The following is a 23012-nucleotide window of genomic DNA, read 5'->3' on the forward strand; positions in this document are numbered from 1 at the left end:
GACCACCCCCTGCCTGCCCCTCCTCCCAGGGCAAGAGGGTGATCGGAGAGGACGGTGCCGAGGGCTACAGTGACCTGTTCCGGGAGAATGCCATGCTGCAGAAGGAGAATGGGGCGCTGCGTCTGCGGGTAAAGGCCATGCAGGAGGCCATCGATGCCATCAACAACCGCGTCACCCATCTCATGAGCCAGGAGGCCAATCTGCTCCTCGCCAAGGCCGGTAAGTTGGGGTGCACCAGGCCAGCTCGGACACCAACAGGCTGGGGCTCCTTCTCCCCATACCCACCCTAGGACATTAGGGAGGCTGGGCTAGCCACCCAATCCACACACAGATCGATGCATTTAAGCATTTTTTTTCCAATTGATTTTATTTATTTTTTTATCTATTACTTTAAAAAAATTGTTTAATGTCTATTTATTTTTGAGAGAGAGACAGAGCATGAGCAGAGAGAGAGGGAGACATAGATTCCGGAGCAGGCTCCAGGCTCTGAGCTGTCAGCACAGATCCCAATGCGGGGCTCAAACCCACGAACTGTGAGATCATGACCTGAGCCGAAGTTGGACGTTTAACCGACTGAGCCACCAAGGAGCCCCTCCAATTGATTTTAAACCTTTTTTTACGACACAAGTAATACATGAATACGTCTTCCTTGCTTAACATGCATGCATAAAGTAGAGGTTAAAATCCCTTCTCACTGAAGTCTCCATTCCGTGTCTTCTCTACTTCTTAGAGGTAGCTCTGGGCACATTTTCCCATATTTTCCCATACCTTTGCTCCAAGTGTGGCTATGTATTCATATGGACGTACACACACATGTGTGTGTGAATATATACTGCCTTTTTTCTGTATGTGAGATCGTATGTGTTGTCCTGCGACTTCCCATTTTCACTTAGCCTTATGCTTTGGAGATCTTTTATTAAACATATAAATCTACTTCATTCTTTTAAGCTGTACAGTGTTCCATATGTGCCGATCATCGGCAGCAGTGCCTGCGGATGGCCCTCGGTTGTTTCCGATTTCGTGCTTTTACCAACAGTGCTTGTGTATATCTGTGTACACGTACGCATCTTTCTTTGATGTGGACTCCTTTTTGGGAAAGGTCCGCGTGTGCTGTCCTACCGGACGCACAGGTACAAGACCACCAGCTTTGAGCCGCAAGTCCTTACCCTTCCTTGTCTTCTTTATTGCCCTCTCCTTGCCCCCTTCCCCCTCCAGGTGATGGCAATGAGGCCATTGGTGCTCTGATCCAGAACTACATCCGGGAGATTGAGGAGCTGCGGTGAGTAGGCCCCAGCATATCTGGGAAAGGCAGAGGGCCTGGGCTGGGCCAGAGCCCGGGGCGATGTCAGCTCACCTGGCCCCGACCACTTACTCTCCCCACGCAGGACGAAGCTCCTGGAGAGCGAGGCCATGAATGAGTCCCTGCGCCGCAGCCTGTCTCGGGCCTCAGCTCGGAGCCCCTACTCACTGGGTGCATCTCCGGGGGCTCCCGCCTTTGGGGGCAGCCCGGCCAGCTCCATGGAGGATGCCTCTGAGGTGATCCGCAGGGCCAAGCAGGACCTGGAGCGGCTCAAGAAGAAGGAGGTCAGGCAGCGGAGAAAGAGGTGAGTGGGGAGCCCCCACGTCCCGGCGGGCTCTGCAGGAGCCCTGCCACCTGCCTGTGTTTAGCGGGGAGCTGCCCCAGGGCTGCTTGGGAAGTCTCTGAGCACTTTTGCTCAGGCTTTTGGGCAGAAGCCACTCTCCTTTCTCTAATGCTGCACCTTCCCCCGGGGAGAGGGAGGGTGGAGATTACGCAGGGTTAATTCTAGATTGGGGGTAGAGAAGAGTAGCCACATTCTCTGCAGAACAGGAACCCAGCCCCATCCTCCTGCCCTATCCTACCCCTACCACCCCCTACCACACGCTCAAAGCTAACCTGGCCCACCCTTCACTCCTGGGCAGTCCAGAGAAGGAGGCCTTCAAAAAGAGGGCAAAACTCCAACAGGAAAACAGTGAGGAGACCGACGAGAATGAAGCTGAGGAGGTGAGGGACCGTCCCTGTCCCCTCCCCTCTACGTGCTCACTCCTGCATCCCTACTGAGCAGAGGGGTCCCCATGGCTACCTTGGCAGGATGGGAGAGGGGCTTAGGTCTGCCCCCAGTTGAGTTGATCCCGGAGCTTCCTTGTATGGCTAACTGGTTGCCCTGGCATTCTCCATCCCTCAGTCCCCCACCTCATTCCAAACGGGTGAGGCCGGGTGGGGAGGCTGTCCCGGGGGGGCTCTGCTCAGGCTTCTGGGGGAGTCGGGTGGTACTCTTTCAGGACTGGGGGTGGGCACAAGGGGCCCTGAGCCTGGTCTGCCCCGTTCCCCACCGTCTTGACACGCCTGGGGCATTGTCCAGACTCCCTCTGCTTCTGGACTCCCCTCCCCGAGGCCAGGCCCAGCCTGAGTGAGGAGGGTCCGCGGGCCTCCCCTAATGGTGCTTGGTGCCCAGGAGGAGGAAGAGCGAGACGAGAGTGGCTGTGAGGAGGAGGAGGGGCGTGAGGACGAAGACGAGGACTCGGGCAGTGAGGAGAGCCTGGTGGACTCGGACTCAGACCCTGACGAGAAGGGTGCGTGTGCCCGGGCTGGGGCAGGGGGAGGCGACACGCGGAGTAGTAGGTGCGCGGGGTGGGCTGCCCGTCAGCCCTGGGCCCAGAGAAACTGCGCAGACCTTCCAGACTCAAGTCTCTGAGCCAGATGCCCCGAGGAGGGGGGGGGGGGGGGGCGGGGAGGGGAGGGGAGGTCAGGCCCCTCTTAAGGGGGTCAGGCCTTAACTGAGTTCTCAAAGAGTGTGGATGTCCAGGGCCCGGAACTCCCAGATGTGATATCACCATCACCACCACCACCATCAACAAAGGCAATAGTAGTGATTAAGGATGGCAATGCTCATTATATGCCGGAAACTGCTGACCTTTGGCCTGGGTCGTTCAGTTCTCACTACAACCCCGTGCATAGATGTTAGGAGTCCCCCCCCCCCCCCGCCCCCGTGCGGCAGATGCAGAACCAGGCCTTGAATGTAGGTCTGGCCGGTGCTAAAACCCACTCCTCTAACTGGGGGCACCCACCCTATCAGCTCTGCCCTGCTGCCATTTCCTGACCCACAGCCTTCCTCCTCCACTTCGGCTGGGTCCCATGCCATCTATGACAGGAAGACGTTGGCCTCTGGGGCACAACAGGGGTGGTGGGATGCCTAGACCACCACCCCCCCCCCCCCCAGCTCCTGGGCCAGCCTCGAATTTCTGAGGCTGGTCTTCAAATATGTCACCCCATCCGGCAGCCCCTACCCACCATGGGACTTATCATTCCCTCCAGCCTCTGCTCGCTAACTGGGCGCGGCTGACCAAAGGAAAGCCCCAGCGCCCCCATCCGGCCTTAAGCCCCTGGAACTGGATTGAGCCTGTCTCTGCCCCCACAGAGGTGAACTTCCAGGCAGACCTGGCCGACCTGACGTGCGAGATCGAGATCAAGCAGAAACTGATCGACGAGCTGGAGAACAGCCAGCGGCGGCTGCAGACTCTCAAGCACCAGTATGAGGAGAAGCTGATTCTCCTGCAGAACAAGATCCGAGACACGCAGCTGGAGCGAGACCGCGTGCTGCAGAACCTCAGTGAGGCCACCACCCCGCCCTCGATTTCCCCTGAGGCCCCTCCCTCCACTGTCACAAGCCCCGCCCAGCAGCTGGCACCTGTGGGATTTACCTGGTCTCCTGGGCAAGGGCTTCTGACCCATGGACTGTGGCCCTTTGACCCACTGTCATCAATGTCTTAGGTCTAACCCTAGTTTCGTGCTACATTTTACATTTATTATTCTTTTATTGGCATCTTTGGTATTAGAATCCTTTATTTCCCTAGGCACATGGACCTGATGCTCCTCAGCTTTTTTTCTGCATTCAGTTCCTGGAGCATTTTCCTTCGAACCTATTTACAAACCTACTTGTCATATTCTGTCTTCTTTATACTGCTTTTTAGCAGTAATTCATTCAATTACTGTTTCACTCATTCATCCACTGATTCAGCAAACATTTGTTGACTCTGTCTTATAGAGCTGACATTGTTCTAGGTCCTAGAGATATTGGGGTGAGCAAAATCCCTGCATCACGAAGTGTACATTCTGATGGGCAGAGACAGACGTAAATACGATAAGTAAACAGAGTGGGTGACATGTCCGATGCTGATAAGTACCAAGAAAAAAATATACAGCAGGGAAGGAGGTCAGGGAGTGTTGGGGAGCGGGTTAGAGTTTTATTTATTTTTTTTTTTTAATTTTTTTTTTCAACGTTTATTTTTTTATTTTTGGGACAGAGAGAGACAGAGCATGAACGGGGGAGGGGCAGAGAGAGAGGGAGACACAGAATCGGAAACAGGCTCCAGGCTCTGAGCCATCAGCCCAGAGCCCGACGCGGGGCTCGAACTCACGGACCGTGAGATCGTGACCTGGCTGAAGTCGGACGCTTAACCGACTGCGCCACCCAGGCGCCCCTGGTTAGAGTTTTATAAAGGATGGTCATGGAAGACTTCACGGAGGAGGTGACATCTGAGCAGACTTGAAGGAGGTGAGAGAGTGCCAGCGCAGAATGAGCACAGGGCTGAGCATTCCAGGCAGAGAACAGAAGATGCCAAGGCCCTGAAGTGGGAGTGTGCCTGGCATGTTGGTGGAACGACAAGGGACAGACAGCTGGAACACGGTGAAAGGGGGCAAGTGGCAAGAGATGAGACAAGAAAGACGGGAGCAGGTCGTGTCCGTCACTGGAAGGACCTTGCTTTATTCTCTGAGGGAGATGGGAGGGTGTGGAGTTTGGAGAGAGCGATGTGATGTAGATTTTAAAAGCATTTTGAGAAGAACACTCTGGCTGATGTGGAGGGGAATGAAAGTGGTAGCTTGAGACTAATTAGAAACTGTTACAAAAGATTCTGGTGAATCATTAGCGGCAAAAAAAGACAGCGAAGAAGAAATAAATAACCGTGGTGAAAGAGGATTTAGACAACATGGGCTTGAGGAGTGGTCCAGTTCTGGATCCATTTTTTAGGTAGAGGAAAAAGCTTTTGTTGACTGGGTAGAAGACGTAAGGTGAGCCAAAAGTGTCTCCAGGGTTCAAGCTTCTGGAAGGATGGTGATGGCATCTACTGAGAAGGGGAAGCCTGCTGGGGTGAGGGGGACAGAGATTGGGAGTCTGGTCTTGTGCCTGTTAAGTTTGAAGTATCTGCTGCACATCCCCAAGGGGACGCCTGTGCGCATTCTGGGCAGCAAAGGTCAAGGGTAGAGAAATCAGTTTATTCCTTCTGCTCTGGCCCGCATCACTGTCTTCGTACTAGCTCTTTCCTTCCCACTGGCCTGGTTCTTTCCTCTAGTTATGGGTCAGAGCTAAGCCAGCAGGAGTGGCCCACAGGACCCTCCCAGGAGGCTCAGAGGTCTCGAGATGCAGACACCCCCTCCAGGTCCAGTAGAAAGTCAGAGCAGGAAGGGGACTTGGCATCTTCCAGTCTGATCCCTTCAGTGTTTAAATAAGAAACAGGCGCACAGAGGCGTGTGACTTGCTCAGGGTCCCGCAGTGAGACTAGAACCCGGGCTCCCGCCCCCCACCCCCCACCATCTGAGCCCGAAGCTGACATAGCACTGACAGCCGCCTCTTGCTGCTCTCAGGCACCATGGAGTGCTACACGGAGGAGAAGGCCAACAAGATCAAGGCGGACTATGAGAAGAGGCTGCGGGAGATGAACCGAGACTTGCAGAAGCTGCAGGCCGCACAGAAGGAGCACGCGCGGCTGCTCAAAAACCAGTCCCGCTATGAGAGGGAGCTGAAGAAGCTGCAGGCCGAGGTGGCTGAGATGAAGAAGGCCAAGGTAGGGCCGAGGGGGTGCGCAGCAGGGCTGAGGGGTGGCCGTGGGACGTCCTCTTAGAATCCACTTACTGTGTTAAAAATAACCATCGCTATCAGCGTGGAAATCTTCCCGACGCACAGCATTGCGTAATTCAAGCCCGTCCTGGCCCTGGACACTGTCATCTGAGCCGGGTTCACGGTCCAGGGTGAAGCCACCTCTCCCAGTAGAGGGGCAGGGGAGGAACTCGCGGGACGCTGCTCAACACTGCCCCCTGTGGTAGGAAACTGCGCCACAGTTGCCCCCAGTCCTCCCAAGTACATGTGAGGGATCGCCCGGGTGCTGGGCCTTGGCCTACAGTGATAATAATCATTACTGTTGTCTGAATGCTTACTGTGGTCAGGCTCTAGGCTAGTGGTCTCACATGCATGAGCATACTAAGTACTCAGGAGAACCTCATGAAGGAGGCCCTATTATTATTCCCATTTCGTGCATGGGAAAGTGAGGCTCAGAGAGGTCCCTTCCAGCTACCCAAAGTTAGCGCTGGGATTCAAACTCACTTCTCTGCCTCCTAAGCCAACTTGAGTCCTGTGTGGCATGGTGCCTTTTCCACTTTGCCGTCACCCAGAGTACTTAGTCTCTGGGGCCTGGAGTCTGCTCCTGAAGCTCTGGTTTCTTGGCTCAGGTCTTCTGCCTCCGACGTCTGAGTATGTTCTTGTTCTGGCCTGCGGCCCGGCACCTCCACACTCCCTTCGTGTCCTCCCTCCCCCTGGCCTTCCTGGCCCTGCTGTCCTACCCTGGCCCTTAGCCCCTCATGCATTCCAGCTCTCCCCAGCCCTGGGCCAGGCCCTGAAGCTAGACCCCCTCGCAAAACCTGGCATTGGCAGCCGTCCCAGCAAGCTGTGGAGGGCTGGCCTCAGAAATGGGAGCACCAAAGGTGCTTCAGGCTGATGGGACAGCAGTATGGACTTGGGGAGCCGTTAGTAACTGTGGCCTCACCGCTGACTCACGTGTTGACCTGCGTGCAGAGGAAGGAGGCCATGCGCTAGTGATGCATTCTGAGAGGAGGTGGGCTCTGAGCCATCGGGTAGTCCTGGCCACCTCTCCCGGGCACGCTCTGTCTCCAGCCTCAGCTGGGCCACAGATCCAGGGGCTCCATCAGCCTGGCCAGGCTGTTGCTTTACTCAGGTTGGCTGGCCTGACCTGGTCCCAAGGAGTGCCCTCTGGTGGTGTAGAAGGGAGTGACCAGGGGGCCTTGGTTTTTCCCTGGGGGAAGCAGCGCACCCATCAAGGTTTGTGTTGTGTAGTCGCTCCTGGGCCGTGTATCTGTGTCCTCACTCTGTGTCTCCCTGGAGGCTCACTGGCTAACGCCCCTGCAGCCTGAGCTGGCCAGTGCACATCCTAGCTGGGGTGACCCTAAATAGAGCCTCGTAAGGGAAGCCTGGCGAAATAATATGATGTCCAGGATATCCAAAGGACCGAGGACCCACCAGTCTTCCTGCATTTCAGTCTCAGGATTGCCAGGGCCCTTCAGCCAGCTGCCCATCTAACTGTGTTCTCATGAGCCCTGGCTAGAGGTAGAAAAGAACCTTCCAGGGGTGCCCCAGCAGGGCCCAGGGTTCTGTTAGAAGGACAGATGGTGCAGCAACCTCGGGTTCTAACCTGATGCCATGAGAGCCAGTGTCTAAGAACCCTCCCGCCTCGGTTCAGCTGCAGTGTGATTCACAGAATTGAACCCATGTGGGGTCCACGGTCCCCAGGGTCTCCTGGGAGATGAGACAATGCCTCCTACTTCAGATGTACAGAGCAATGCTGGTCTCAGGCACTGTGACCCATGTCCGCACTGCTGTGTGCCTGGGATATTCCTGCCCCTTCTGAGACCTTCCCCTCTGTGCAACTTGGCCACACATGTGAAGTTGGGTGGGTGGGCTTCTGTCTAGGGGTACACAGTTCTTCCCCAGGAAGCCTCTGACCCCTGACCCCAGCAGGTGCCATCTCAGGTTTGCACACAGCTTCTAACATGTTCTCAGGTCAGCCCGGGGCTGTCTGCTCAATGCCAGTTCTTTGGGAAAAAACTCATTCTTGACCTTGAAGACCCAGCAGCTGCCAGCCCTCCTCTACAGATTCACCCCTGCAGGGCCTGCCCTCTGTGGGAGAAGCCAACCTCCCCAGCCCCCAGCCCCCTTGGAGCCTCCTTCCCTCCCATGCCATTTCCACTCGAGACTGTCTTCAGGGCACTGCAGGCTGGTGACATTCCTGGAGATGTCTGAGGCCTCAGTGGCAGAGAAGGATCAAGCTCTGTGTGACTTTCATTACCCTGTCACTTGGAAAGTGTCTAAAACCCCGTGTACATTGCCCTGTCCTTCTTTGGCCACCAGCACTTGGCAGGAGGGGGCGGATGCCGTGAGGTCCCAGGCACAAGCTCTCTATCATGTTGGGTCATCTCTGGCCACTATGATGATGCTCTCTGTGCCTTTGTCACAGCTCTGACAACCCCAGGTTCTAGGCTTTCCAAGCTTTGATCACTGGCTTTGCTCTGAACTGGCATGCGGTCCTCCCTGGGGCTAGAGTAACAGCTGGAGTTTGGGGACAAAATGACCGGGGCCAAAACTCTGACCGTTCATTACCAGTTTTATGACTCAGTCATTGGTCTCTCTGGGGCTCACTTCCTTATTTATAAAACGAGAACAGTAATGCCTCTCTCATGTGACTGTCACAAGAACAGTGCCTGGCGTATTGCATGTTCTCGATAAATGGTGGTGGCTTTTATTGTTGTCACTGGGAGCCTGGCCCTGATATGTGGCCTTGACCCCCACCTCAGCCCTGTCTGCAGCTCAGTTGTCAGTGGGAGAGAGGAATGTGCCCCACCCAGGTAGGATTACCTGCCTCCAGCAACCTGGGCTGGGTCTCCAGGGGCCAGACCCAGGACCCAGGTTTGGGTAAAAGCCACCAAGAGCTGTGACATTTGGAAGTGGGGGGCCAGGATTAGACCTGGCAGAGTCATTGCAGCTGCACATCTGGGCTGGCAGCTTGCCCGGGCATGGGGCAGCTTCAACTACCACGGAAGAGGAGGGGCAGACCCCTGAGCCCCGGGCCACCACCCTGCCCAACATCCCCAGAGCCAGCTGCTCCCCGGAGGGTATGGGCCCCCCACTGCCCAGACCCCCTCACCCTTGCCATGCCTGCCCGTCCCAGGTGGCCCTGATGAAGCAGATGCGTGAAGAGCAGCAGCGGCGGCGGCTGGTGGAGACTAAGAGGAACCGGGAGATCGCTCAGCTCAAGAAGGAACAGCGGCGACAGGAGGTGCGAGGCAGCCCTTGGGGACCCCCAGCCTCCCTGTGTGCCTGGCTGCCCCTCGGTTCCCACAGCAGGGCATGGAAGGGCCAGGGCACGGCAGGCTTCTGGTCCAGCCCCTCTAGTGTCTGGGGGTGGGGGGCGCAGGGCATGGGGGACCCGAGCCCCAGATGGCAGGACCCTGCCCAGGGTCACCAGCAATCCAGAGCCGGAACTGTGCAGCGTCCAGCCCCGAGCCCCCTAGTCCCGGATCCCTTGCTGTGCGGTGGAGAAGAGGCTCAGGGAATTGCCTGCACCGAGAGAAGGGTCTGCACTGTGACCTCCGGGAAGGGGAACCAGACTCCGCGTCCCCTTTTATCAATAAGTTTTGGCTACACAGGAATCAGCCCGAAAGCCAGGCCGTCACCTACAGAGGTGGGCAGACCAGGCTGCGGGGCCGAAGTGTGGACCCCAACCCCCTTCTCTCACCCACAGTTTCAGATCCGAGCTCTGGAGTCCCAGAAGCGGCAGCAGGAAATGGTCCTGAGGAGGAAAACCCAGGAGGTGAGCGAGACACAGTTCCCCTTCTCCTGAGTTCCTCCAGAGCCGGGAGGGAACAAGTGCCCGCTGGCAGTGGCCCTGGCTCTCCCTTTTCTCTCAGCAAACACGATGGAGCAGAGCCTGCGCGAGGCCTGCTGTAGGGCCTTGCTCAACAAGAGGGCCGAGGCCTGAAGACAGGCTGCAGGCTCTGGTCCCAAAGGCCTGAGACCTTAATTCAAAAGGTGGAAGTCTCTTGTATTCATTTCATATCAAACAGAGAGCCCTTGGCTCTTTCTCAGTCCCAAGCTCACCCTGGATGGAGCAGCTCCTGTAGTCTCCCCTTCCGGCCCCTCCCCCCCAATTTGGGCCTTTTCACAGGTCCCCGGGTGCCCTGCTCACTGGGTTCCTCTTTTCTTGGCCACAGGTTTCTGCACTGAGGCGCCTGGCCAAGCCCATGTCTGAGAGGGTGGCGGGGCGTGCAGGACCGAAGCCACCCATGCTGGACTCGGGGGCTGAGGTGTCAGCCAGTACCACCTCATCTGAGGCCGAATCAGGGGCCCGCTCTGTCTCCAGCATCGTGCGCCAGTGGAACCGCAAAATCAATCACTTCTTGGGGGACCACCCCGCGCCTGCCGTCAACGGCACCCGCCCCGCCAGGTGAGCCGGGCGGGCAGTACCCTGGCTTCCGTGGGCAGAGCGGGCAGAAATATGGGGGCAGGAGCAGAGAGAGGCAAGCTCAGGGGAAGTGTGGTCCTGTGACGGGTCCCCATGGCCGTCGGCTCAGGGCTGAGGGGGACCACGGAGCTACAGAGGCTGAGAGTGCTCCCTTCCAGGTGGTGGGGGGATGGGGATTAAAGAGTACACTTTTCATGATGAAATAAAATGATAAAAAACATGCATTTGCCCCCAAAAGAACATATTATTAACATTGTTTAATTACAAAATACTATAGAGAACCTGGGGGTGGGGGAGGGAAATGTAGAAAGGGAGCGTTCCCAACCAATTCCCTTTGCCTCTGTCTCCCAGAAAGAAGTTCCAGAAGAAGGGGGCCAGCCAGAGCTTTAGTAAGGCTGCCAGGCTCAAGTGGCAGTCCCTGGAGCGGAGGATCATTGACATCGTCATGCAGAGGATGACCATTGTCAACCTGGAGGCTGACATGGAGCGGCTCATCAAGGTGGGCTTGACCACAAGGAGCCTGGGGCTCCCGTCTCCCCTTCCTTCCCGTCTGCACTCCTCCTCCTATCCTCTGCCACTTCTGACTCCTCCAGCTCATCAGACCTTCTCATCCCCATTCCGCTCACTCCTTGTGCCTGCTCTGGAATCCGGAGGTGCAGGGGGACCCAGGGACCCCACCTGGGGGGGAGCTGTGGGCAGGGCTGGGCAGCAACCTGAGGCTTGTCCTCCATCACCCTCCCTGCAGAAAAGGGAGGAGCTGTTCCTCCTGCAGGAGGCGCTGCGGAGGAAGCGGGAGCGGCTGCAGGCTGAGAGCCCGGAGGAGGAGAAGGGGCTGCAGGAGCTGGCGGAGGAGATCGAGGTGCTGGCAGCCAACATTGACTACATCAACGACAGCATCACCGACTGCCAGGCCACCATCGTGCAGCTGGAGGAGACCAAGGTGCCCACAGGGCCTGGCCTGGCCTGGGCGGAGGCAGAAGGGATGAGGGGGGTGGGGGACAGTCTCAGTGACAAGGGATCTCTACCTCCCCATCGTAGGAGGAGCTGGACTCCACGGACACATCGGTGGTCATCAGTTCCTGCTCCCTGGCCGAAGCCCGTCTCTTGCTGGACAATTTCCTCAAGGCGTCCATTGACAAGGTGGGCCAGCAGCTCACCTCCCGGGCGGGGGGCCCAGCAGTCACGGGCGCCTCCGTGATCTACCCTCATGGTGAAGCACACAGGCCTGGCTCCTGAGCTGCGTCACTTACAGGCTAGGACAAGCCGCCCCACCCCCAAGCCTCTGATTCCGAAGCTGTAAAGCTGGGGTGATGACAATAGCAAGCTCTTAGCTTGCTGCGTGGCTTTAACAAGATGATGCATGCAAAGGGCTTGGCATGATGCCTGGCACATAGCAGGGCCTCCCATTAGAAGTGACCCTACGTGTCTGGTCCAGGCCCATCCACAGCAGGGCTCGAGTCTGCTGGGAGAAGCATGTATCTGTATGTCAGGACAGGGGCAGCGGGAAACAGATAGACCACATTCCTCTCAGGAAGATTTACACTCGGACATCAGATCAACCTGTCCTGTGCTCCTGTCCTCTCGCCCTGACAGCTGGCCAGGGGATGGGCCTCCTTCCCCCTGGGGCCTGTGGTCTTTGGGGACAGACACCATGTAGAGTGTCTGGCAAGGTGGTGGGGAGACCCGCTCTGCTCGCACTAAGCTCTTAGCTCTACTCTGTGTTTTAGGGGACTGTGTTAGTCTCCTAGTGCTGCCATGACAAAGGGCCGCAGACTGGTGGCCTAAACAACACAGATTGATTTTCTCAGTTCTGGAGGCTAAAAGTCCAAGATTAAGATGTCGGCAGGATTGGTTGCTTCTGAGGCCTTTCTCTTTGGTTTGTAAGCAAGTGCCTTCTCGCCTCGTGCAGTTTTCCCTCTGTGTGTGCCTGTGTCTTAATGTCTTCTTATTAGAAGGCCTCCAGTGATACTGGATTAGGGCCCACCCTAAGAACCCCATTTTAACCTAATCACCTGTTTAGAGACCCTATCTCCAAATACAGTCACATTCTGAAGCCCTGGGGGTTGGACTGTCAGCATGTGAATTTGGGAAGGTGGGGGCACAACTCAGCACATAACAGGGGAACGTATCTAAGGCGACCTCTCCTGACATGTGTACACGGGGAAAGTTAGAAGGGTGGGGTTGCATCTCTGGTCTGGGGCAGGTACGAGGGTGATGTCTAGGAGTTAGCCCAGGTCTGGGACAGCAGGTACACGGGTGATGTCTGGGAGGGCCACCCTCCAAGGTGCCTTGGGAGCAGGTTGTCTGAGGGTGGTGATGAAGGTGCCCACAAAGCCAGGCTGGGAATGGTAACCCCTGGCCTGGTTCCTTGCCCACAGGGGCTACAAGTGGCACAGAAGGAGGCCCAGATCCGGCTGCTAGAGGGACGGCTGAGGCAGACAGACATAGCGGGTTCCTCCCAGAACCACCTGCTCCTGGATGCCCTGCGGGAGAAGGCTGAGACACACCCTGAACTGCAGGCCCTCATCTACAACGTGCAGCAGGGTATGGTGGGTGTGGGCAGAGGCCTCGAAGCTCCTAGATTCTTCTAGTGCTCCCTAGCTCCAACCCCTGGGGTAGGGGGACCTTCAGCTCCCCAGAACTCCCCCAGAAGTCCCAGTCTGATCCCAGTGGGTGAGGTGTGGGAGGGAAGCCATCCCTTCTCCCCTCACTCTGTTGGGGCCTCTCATTACTCATCCCTCCTCCCTTCCACAGAGAATGGTTATGCCAGCACAGATGAGGAGATCTCAGAGTTCTCTGAGGGGAGGTGAGTTTCCAAGTCATGAGTGAGAGGACAGCTCATAGCATGAACCTGGGGCTGGGGGTGGGGGTTGCCATAGGATCCCAGGGCTAAGCCTAGATTTGGGGGCTCTTTGGAATCCACGTGTCTAAGGCTCAGAGAGCCAGAGGACAGGCTCTCAGTATCCTGAACTCCCTCTGCTTCTTCCTTAGCTTCTCCCAGTCATTCACCATGAAGGGTTCCACCAGCCATGATGATTTCAAGTTCAAGGTGAGCCCTATAGGAAGGCAGACAGGCTGCAGCAGGGCCAGTCTCCCTGTAGCCTGGTCTCCCATCTTTCTGTAGCTCTGCCCCCACCCCCCAGCCCTGACCCAACAATATTGCCTCCAGCTGGGATGGAGATGCCCTGGGTTGGAATTGGGAGGTGCTCGGATATGTGACCCCGGTTACAACCCAACCCTTTTTGAGATAGGTGGAAGGTGGGAGAAATGGCTGGAGTCACAGCCTAATGATGTCACCAGAGCCAGAGGCCCTGCTTTCAAAAATTGCCCCGTTCCCCACCAGACTCTGCCTCATGCTCTGAGTCAAAGACTAACTTGAGACCTCTAGCTATTCTGCATGCAGATTATTGATTCAATAATATGGGAGTCAACAATGGGGGAGTTCACCTACCAGTGAGGGGTCAGTTATTAATCTGAACCAAGAAAAAGAATTTATTAAAGAGAGAAGGGTAGGGACTGCAGACTGGGAACAGTGAGTTGTGCATAGTTTTTGGATAAACTGATTAGCTGGTGACCAGGAAAGAGGTCAGTCTGGGCATTCTGTGTGTGCAGAGTCCAAATAAGGGCAGTAAAACCCTTTCAGTTGCTTTGGATTCTCTACAAGTCTTGAGAGATGGTCTCTGGGTGGTGTTCACCTGGATCTTCCATTAGTGGTTTCACCATCGGCCAAGTGGCACTATTTCCTTCATTAGAATTCTCCCAGCTCTCCTGTTATGTTTGGGCAAGTTGGTTCACCACAGTCCTTCTGTTCCCAGGGTGAGCCCAAGCTGTCTGCCCAAATGAAGGCTGTGTCGGCCGAGTGCCTGGGTCCCCCACTGGATATCTCCACCAAGAACATCACCAAGTCCCTGGCCTCCCTTGTCGAGATCAAAGAGGATGGAGTGGGCTTCTCCATCCGAGACCCCTACTACCGGGACAAGGTCTCACGCACCATCAGCCTGCCCACCAGAGGCAGTACTTTGTAAGGAGGAGGGCCAGCCATGTGGGTCAGGGTGGGCAGGGAGTTAGGTCTGGGCCTCACTGGACTCTTCTGTTCTAGCCCCCGGCAGTCTCGAGCCACGGAGACATCACCACTGACCCGAAGGAAGTCGTATGACCGAGGGCAGCCCATTAGGTGAGAGCATGTTCCAGAACCTGCACCAGAGTCACTGCTGTCCTTGGATGCATGAATCGCTGTGATGTTCTACTCTGTAGATAATCAGGCATACTTTAATCTGGGCTGGTCTGACTAAGTCATTCAGCTTCCCCCAGTGGCCCCTTCCCCATCCTGTCAGGCATGGGCTCAGGAAATATCATCTCCATAAGCACCTTGAACTGGATGGCTAAGCCTGCTGCCCAAAACTGTTGGCTGATATGAGCTCAACATTGGTGGCTTTGTCGTGGCTTCAATTAGTCATTGTACTGATATGCTTCAGCTCCTTTTCATAACCACGGGTACTTGGGAGGTCTCAGCCCTTTCTAAAGTCTTGTCATGTGAGGAGCGTAGAAGTTTAAAGAAAAACCAGGAGATGATTGCAGAATGGTGGCCAAGTCTCTAATTGGTTAGCCATTCATAGCACTATGACCCACAGAACTTCTGCTGGTCACCAGATGCCTCCTGGGGTCATCTGGCATGCACTTAGTTTTCAGAGAGCTTTGAGGCTTTCTCCAAGTCATACAGCTTTGTACTAGAAGAGCAGGGGCTCAAGATGACCTCTTGCCACCACGCGACCTGATGGGAGACAGGAGGATTTGCTCAAGCTCCCAGCCCTCCCTCCAGTCCAAAGCCGGGGCAGATGCCCATACCAGTGGCTTGTGGTGGGGGCCTTCAGTGGGGAGGAGTTGCATGGATATCTGTATACTAGGGGCCTCACAGACCATCATCACTTCACCCGGGAACTGAGAGAACACACTTGAGCTGCGGTCTGAGGGCTTTAGGCTGAACTCATGAAGACCCTTCAAAGGAAGGGAGGGTGTAGGTCAAACCCGATGACAGCTTTCCAAGGAGAGGAAATGTTGGGCTATTGCAATGGGGTGGTACAGTGAAGTCTTGGACCCTTCCCTGACGATACAGTCAATCTTCAGTATTCATGGTACTTAACGTTCTATCTAGTCACTGTGAACATGGAATTAGTTCACTGAACTAATACTGAACCACTGCTTGTGGGGAAATTCAGGGGTAGGTTCCGGAGAGCTTCCGGTCATGACATTTTTGTCAGCCAGTCGATATAGAACCTTGTTTTATGTGTGTTTCTGTTTAAAGACATCCCATTTAATATATATTGTCAATTCATTAACATTGAACTTGCAGCCAACAGCACTGTAACTCACACCTGAATGAAGCTTTTCTAACACATGTATTTTCTCCATAAGACACATTTCAGCCTTCATGTGCTTAGACATGTGCCAGACAGCCCTTCAGGACTATGCTTTGGGGGTATTTTAAGCAGTGAAATCACCAATGAAAAGCACAAAAATGCAAAAAACATGGCCCTAAATAGACCACAAGAAGGCCACTTGTTTACGGTAGGAGAGCAAGAAGGCAGAGGGACGCCTCATTTGACCTCTGCTGAGAAGGTGTGCATCTGGGGACTTGAATTTTTGGCTGCTCTGCTCCATGTCTGGGAATGACCCCAAAGCACTGTGAGAGTTAATTTGGGATCACAAATCCGTTTTAATGCGCAAGTAAACTCCCAGATACAGAAGCCATGAATAATGAGGATGGACTGTTTCAGAACGGCATCCAGGAGCTTAACCCGGAGCCGGGATCATTGCACAGCAGGCCCTGCCCTGCAGGCCTTAGAACCAAGACAGAAGGTGGTGCGGGAAACAGTGCGCGTTTGAGGCTGTGGGCTGGGGGTGTGGTCACTGACAGATGCTGCTGTGTCCCCACTCGCCAGGTCCACAGATGTGGGATTCACGCCCCCTTCGTCCCCTCCTACTCGGCCCCGCAACGACCGTAACGTCTTCTCTCGTCTCACCAGTAATCAGAGCCAAGGGTCAGCACTGGACAAGTAAGAACCAGGGCGGGCCAGGGAGGGCGCTGCAGAGGTGGGCTGATCCTTGACACAGGCAGGGTTGGGGCAGCCGGCAGACCCTGACCACGCTGCTCCAGCCCCTCTGAGAGACGAGGCTCTGAAGCTCTTCTGCTGGTGTCTCTGTTCTTTCTATTCTAACTGTGGACCCTTCCTCCCCACCCCCCCCCACCCCCCAGCATGCTGGGACCTCAGGAGAGGGCAAGAAGGAAGCCACAGGGACAGGGGGCAGTCAGGTGGGGATGTTCACACAGGTCAGACCCCCCCCCCCCCCCCCCCACATAGGGCCTCACCAGAACTGTGCCTTGAATCCTCTGCTGATTCTTTGACTCTTGGATTCTTCTCTGAAGCCCCTTCCTGGCACTTCAGCCACTCCCTCCCTGCCACACATGCTCAGGCGAGGTCCCAGTGGCCCTTGTGCACTGTCCCAGCAGAAAGGGACTCCCTAATTGCCTTCACATGGCAGGATCAGCCCGACTGATGTGTTCAGCTCCCACTGGGCTGCTGTGACAACGGATAGTCGAGTGGGTGTTAACAGCAATCCTGTGCGTTCAGAAGGTGCCTTCACTGTGCACCCTGCTTTCATATATGTGATTCACGTGGACTATAATCAACCATGAGAACTCTCTTCCCTATTTTACAGAAGAGGAAATGAGGTTTAAAGAGACCCAAGGACATTTACCTAGAAGGTGACAGACTTGGGCCCAGAACGTGGGGCCTCTGACGTGCTCCAGCATACGTTCCTCCCAGTGGGACTCTGCCTTGGGAGAGGGGGGACCCTGTCCTCCCCGTGCTCCTCTCTGTGCTCCCTACACTCTGGACCTTGCCCCAGCCCTCTGCAACTCTCTGCAGCCTCTGAGAGGGCTCTTCTCTTGGCTCCCTAAAAGCATCTCTACCCTGGCAGGGAGGAAGGCGGCAGCGCTGTTGTTCAGGGCAGCCCAGGCTAGAAAGTGCTAGCTCTTGCACCTGGTACCTGACATCAGCCCTTCTCCACAGAACTGTCTCTTGCCAGGTCAAAATACTGCTCCCTCCCCAAACCCACCTTGGCTCAGTTTCCGTTTTGGAAGGAGCATACGGAGCCTGGACCAGACCCACCAGGGTGCCCCCACCCCCACCATACCTTTACAGTCAGCAGGTCCCTTTTCCAGAAGCATGGAGGTGGGACTCTGGCCATTCCAGCCTGGTTGTCTTGCAGACCTTGGCCCTGTCCAGTGGACCAGATCTTGGAGCCCAGGCATGGTATAGACTCAGCTCCTAGGCCCATCCCAGCGGGCTTGCTGGGGACAGTGGGCTTTGTAAATAAGTTCCTGAGGAATCGCTGGAAGAAGCCAGCTCCTGGGGGTGGGGGGTGGGGGGGGTAGATAGGATCAGGCATGGCTTTTGGCCTCAGGCATGTAGGAACGTTGCTGGGGCAGGGCAAGGTGTTCCCAGCTTGTACGATGGGGCAGCCAGGGGCTTGGAACTGGCAAATGACCCACGAGCTGAACATCGCCCTGGAGCGTGGCCCTCTCCTCACTCCTACCCTGTTAGCTGAGGGACCCCTGGCGGCCGGCCCCACCCCACCTCCTCTCCTGCTTCCCTTAGCGCCCTTGCCCTCTGCCTCTCCCCGCTGCCCTTGAAGAGAATAACCTGCCCTCTGACCTTCCACGCTGCTGCTGCCTCTGCCATCCCTTCGTGTGTTTTCCTCTCTCCCCTAATCCAGCTAATTTTCTGCCCTCCCCAGGTCTGATGACAGCGACTCCTCTTTGTCGGAGGTCCTGAGGTACACACAGAATGTCTCCCGTGTTGGCTTCCCAGCTCTCACTCTCTACTGTCCCCTCTCTGCCTCTTGCTCCACCTCCCCTCCCGCCTGCACACCTGAGTCCTCAGCATGCCGCCCTCCCCACTGGCCTGCCTCTCCCTCCCCCGTGGTTCCTCCCTCTCAGGGTTGCTGCGTGGCCTCAGACTGGCCAGGCCCGGCTGGAGCTGGGGGCTTGGGGAGGGGTGCACAGTTGCTTGCCACAGGCACTGTTCTCTTCTTATCACCTGAGCATGGGAGCCCGGGGTTGTCTGGGGCTGGGACCGAGCTCTGCTGAGGGGCTAGGGTGAGGGGGCAAGGCTGTGGAAAGCCTGGGGGCCTGTAGGGCCCAGCTGGGCAGGGGTTGGTGGCCGTCCCCACCATCCTTGTGACTTGCTCAGCTTGTGCCAGTGAGGTGCACATTTCAGACCTTGGCTCTGAGAAGAGCAGCAAGGGGGGCGGTGCCTGCTGCTCACATCTCCTGGTATGTGGACCTCGGGTGCTAGGAGACCTCCTTTCCCAGCTTTGGGATGACCAGTGGCCAGTTTCTCCAGCTACCCCAGCATAGCACCCTACTACGAGGAGCATGTCCTAGGACCTGGTGGGCCTGAGCTCCTGCTGGGCAGAGAGCTCCCTCCGGCTCTCCCAGTGCCCACTGCTCACTGCACCTGCTGCCCGGGCTCTGATGTCTTTGCAAACCTGCCTGCAGGGAGCAAGGCTTTACCACCGCGAGAAGCTAGCCAGACTACCAGCCTCTCTCATAACCTTAAAGAGGGTTATCCTTGTGATACACTTTCCACAGCAGTCTTGGGCTTTTTTTCCCAGCCACACAGCTGGGCCCAAACCAGTGTCCAAAGAAGCAGGTATCTTTGGGGGCTCAAGTGTGTGACATCCAGCTGGCACCTGGCCCTGTCTGATTGCCATCCTTGCAGGGGGGCCTGGCTGAGTCCATGGGGGCTCTGACCAGCACTGTGGGAAGAACACTGGTCACTTCAGTAGCCCACAGGCCACGGCATCACTGTCAGGATCATTGTTCTCTTTGGAAAAGAACTAGAACATATTTTTAGACTTGCACATAACTTGGCCAGGGTCTCATTCCAAAAGACCCTCCTTGAGAAAAAAAAAAACATCCCCAGAACCTCCAGCAGGCCGGCGTAGCAAAATCCTCTTGCTCACTGAGGACAAGCCTTATTCTTCCTCCCAGAATGTTCGTGGGAAATGAGGAGGTGCTTCTCCAGGTGTATGTGGCCTCATTCCCCAGGGGGCCTCGACATCCCTAACCCAGAGCTGAGCTGAGGGCCCCTAAAGGGATTAAATTAGGCCTTTGTAAATGACAGTCACAGGTCTGACCATGCAGGTCCAAAAGGGGCTCATGGGTGGGCGGGAGTGTATGTGTGCACACTTGCACACACGTGTGCATTTATCAGCCCCAGAAGTCACTGACAGATGACACCGAGGTGCTTGGGGGGGTGACAGCCTGAGCATCCTCCCTCTCTGCACTCCTCACCTCACCCTGGGTTAACTGCAGCAGCAAGGAGGAGTCATAGTTGCTGCAGGAGCCAGTGCAGCCCTTGGGCCTCTGCCCTGCCTCGCTGGGGCGTCCATGCATTTACGTCTCAGGATCTGGTCGGGCGGGCATCAGATGGCAACTCCCCCATGGGCAGGGCCCACGTCTCCTTCCTGCTGTGCCTAGCACACGGTTTGCTCCCAGAAGTGCTCAAGATGGTGACTGACAGGCTGTTGTGCAGACAGGCCCTCCCCACCTGCACAGCCTATTCCCAGCTCTCAGGCACTGAGGGCATTTGGCCGGAGTCTCTGGGGTCTCCTTCATTAGGCCTTAGTCCTCTCTCCGTTCTGCCCCCTCTTATCTGTGTACCTCACTCAACCCGGCCTCAGTCTTCCCGGCTGACAGGTGCCCCCTTTCTCCCTCTCTCCTGGGAAGGGGCATCATCACCCCCGTTGGAGGAGCCAAGGGTGCGAGGACAGCCCCACTGCAGTGCGTCTCCATGGCCGAGGGCCACACCAAGCCCATCCTCTGCCTGGACGCCACGGATGAGCTGCTGTTCACAGGATCCAAAGGTGAGTAGAACCCAGACTGGCCTGGTAGGGTTAGGTCTCACACCCATCCCTGCTTGCTTTGCCAGAGTGGGCTGTAAGGATGAAAACACAGAGCCCCCAGGAGTTGAGGATGTGGGGTCGGCTTGCTCGCTACCTTGTCTCATGGCTCTTGCCTTGGCTCAAGGATCCCTGGCCTGGGTGCCCCTGACCAAGTCTCCCCTCATAGCTCATCCTAGTGGCTCCATTCAGCATTTCCTTCCGAAGCTTCCTCAGAAATTCCAGGAAGCTTCTCAGGTGCCCCACCCTGTCTCCTCATCCCAGTCCCCCAACACTACTACCCCCTGACATCTACCCCAGCACTTTCATCTAAGAATCCCTATGATCTTGGCAGTGGGACCTCACACAGTCACGATTACTTAATCACAGCAACAAAATCAGAAAAGTCTTACCAGCAGAAAGAACAGTTCTGCAGTAGACCTGTCAATAGAAAGACAGTCATATATATATATATATTTGCACGGCGAGAAGGGGCCGAGTTGTCAATCTAGGTGTGATCTGTTGATTCCAAGTTTTCTCCGTAAGATTTGCTCGCCGTTTGTTCATTGATCGTGTCAGCTATTAGCCATTGTAGGAATAGACACCAAAAGCTTAAGAATTTTATTTTAGCCCAGGGCACCTTGGCCACACACACAGAACTCTGGTCTTTGTATAGAGTTTGCTTGAGAAACCCTGGCCTAAAGTTCTAACGGACTTCTCGCCGGGGTTTTTCTGGGCGCGCACACACCACGTGAGCATGCACGAGCCCATCTTTCTCTCCCTTAGACCTAGGGCTCCTCCCTCTGGATGTCTGTGGACCGTCTCCCCCATCCTTTACAACCCCCGTGCAGGGGGAGCGTGCGTGACCTGGCCCCTGCTAACGGACACCTGCCCTCCCCCTCGCCTCTCTCCCTGTCCCTTCCAGACCGCAGCTGTAAGATGTGGAACTTGGTCACAGGCCAGGAGATCGCGGCGCTAAAGGGCCACCCCAACAACGTGGTGTCTATCAAGTACTGCAGCCATTCTGGGCTTGTGTTCTCCGTGTCTACCTCCTACATCAAGGTGTGGGACATCCGGGACTCTGCCAAGTGCATTCGGACCCTCACGTAGGTACTCCCCCAGTTGGCTTGTGGTGGTGGGCTGGGTGCCAGTACTCAGCCCTGGTGACCTACTCAGTATAGCCGAGTCCAGCTACTTGGACACGGAGGCCCTTATAGTCACATGGATTTGACCTGAATCTGGGGAACAAAGTGAGATCCCTGGGCTAGGGGACAGCGTCCAGGACAGCAACTTGAATGAGCCTTTGCACTGTTTGGCCCCCTCGCTTCATCTCAGCCTCCCGGGCTCTGGCCCTGGGGTGTGCTGGGCGGCCCCCTGTGAGCCTGAAAGGGGAGCCGGGAATCAGGGTGGCCCCAGCAGACGGCAGCAGACTCCAAAGCCGCGCTGGCCACCTAGCTGCCTAAATGAGCCGCCAGAGCTGGTCCTGATCCCCGACCCTGACAGTCTCAGGTGGACAGACGTGCGGGAGACAGAAGTGAGACAAGGGCTCCAGCAAAGTGAAATTGTTTCCTAACAGAAGTCTTGCTCACCCTTGTGTTTACGTTATAAGCTGTCATCTGTGATTTAACTTGATCCTTTCAAAAGAGTAAACACAGAGGATTTTTAGGGCAGTGAAACTCTGCTGTGTGAGACTATAATGGGGGATACGGGTCATTACACATTTGTCCAAACCTCACACCATGAGTGAGCCCTCAGGTCAGCTGTGGACGGCGGGGGATTATGATGTGTCCATTTGGGTCCGTCGGTTGTAGCAAACACACCCTTCTGGTGGGGATGTTGGTAAGGGGGGGAGGGCTGTGCATGCGTGGGGGCAGGGGATACGGGAAACCTTCCCCTCAATTTTGCTGTGATCCTGTAATTTCTCTAAGAGTAGTCTTTTTAAAAAACCAAAGAAGCGCAGGAAATAGAATGCATATTATCACCTCTTTTTAAAGAGGAGGAAACTGAGACTCAGAAAGATTAAGCGTTTTCCACCAGACCCTGGTTCAAACCCAGTTCCCTGACTGAGTCTTACCGTCTTTTTCTGCTGGGTGGGGAGTGGCACTATCACCATTGATCTCCCCCACCTCAGACTAGAAACTTCTAAGAGGAGCTTGGCTCCTCTCCGTCGGTCAGGGAAGACTTCTTGGAAGAACTGGGTTATCAGGTCTGGTCTGAGTGACGTTTGCTCGGTTTCCTGCCTGTGTGGATGGACCGCTTTGATCTCTGACCTTGCTTTCCTTGCTTGTGGCAGGTCCTCGGGTCAGGTGACCTCAGGCGACGCCTGTGCTGCCACATCCACCCGCGCTATCACCAGCGCTCAGGGGGAGCATCAGATCAACCAGATCGCCCTCAGCCCTTCAGGCACCATGCTGTATGCTGCCTCGGGCAATGCCGTCCGCATCTGGGAGCTCAGCAGGTCAGGGAGATGCGTGGGGGGCAGCAGGGGGCTTGGCATGGCGGAGGTGGGTACGCTGATCGCGGCTCTGGGTGCCATACCCCAGGGCTGGCAGGACCCGGGGGTCCTCTGCTTCCCCGTGCTGTCGGCCTTGTGTCCCTGCTCTGAGATGCAGGTCCCATGTTCCCCAAGATCCCTGGGACCCAGGACAGCTTATGTCTAGATTGTTCATCTTGTTTTGAGGGAGGGAGAGTGCCCTGGCCAGATCTATTCATTCCAGGATGAACCCGGCCACCACAACCCA

At 56.0% G+C, this 23012-nt stretch overlaps 1 protein-coding gene across 5 annotated transcripts in view; it reads left to right on the forward strand.

Annotated features, from left to right (window-relative positions):
• The window catches only part of KIF21B (kinesin family member 21B), a 50160-nt gene that overhangs the window by 19926 nt on the left and 7222 nt on the right, over positions 1-23012 (forward strand). For 3 of the 5 annotated variants that reach the window (XM_086694288.1, XM_086694289.1, XM_086694291.1), the window contains exons 9-31: positions 30-219; positions 1216-1279; positions 1386-1604; positions 1942-2023; positions 2475-2592; positions 3438-3629; positions 5663-5862; positions 9034-9141; positions 9607-9675; positions 10076-10308; positions 10678-10825; positions 11072-11266; positions 11365-11466; positions 12705-12870; positions 13081-13132; positions 13318-13375; positions 14142-14347; positions 14426-14500; positions 16266-16379; positions 18124-18162; positions 20120-20256; positions 21197-21377; positions 22565-22729. In XM_086694288.1, the coding sequence (XP_086550414.1) occupies positions 30-219; positions 1216-1279; positions 1386-1604; positions 1942-2023; positions 2475-2592; positions 3438-3629; positions 5663-5862; positions 9034-9141; positions 9607-9675; positions 10076-10308; positions 10678-10825; positions 11072-11266; positions 11365-11466; positions 12705-12870; positions 13081-13132; positions 13318-13375; positions 14142-14347; positions 14426-14500; positions 16266-16379; positions 18124-18162; positions 20120-20256; positions 21197-21377; positions 22565-22729 (3113 nt within the window). The remainder of the gene's footprint in view (positions 1-29; positions 220-1215; positions 1280-1385; positions 1605-1941; positions 2024-2474; positions 2593-3437; positions 3630-5662; positions 5863-9033; positions 9142-9606; positions 9676-10075; positions 10309-10677; positions 10826-11071; positions 11267-11364; positions 11467-12704; positions 12871-13080; positions 13133-13317; positions 13376-14141; positions 14348-14425; positions 14501-16265; positions 16380-18123; positions 18163-20119; positions 20257-21196; positions 21378-22564; positions 22730-23012) is intronic. The other 2 variants (XM_086694290.1, XM_086694292.1) reach the window with 1 other exon arrangement.

The sequence above is a fragment of the Puma concolor genome, chromosome E4, assembly GCF_028749965.1.
Source record: "Puma concolor isolate L17-30 chromosome E4, mPumCon1.1.hap2, whole genome shotgun sequence".
NCBI lineage: Eukaryota > Metazoa > Chordata > Mammalia > Carnivora > Felidae > Puma > Puma concolor.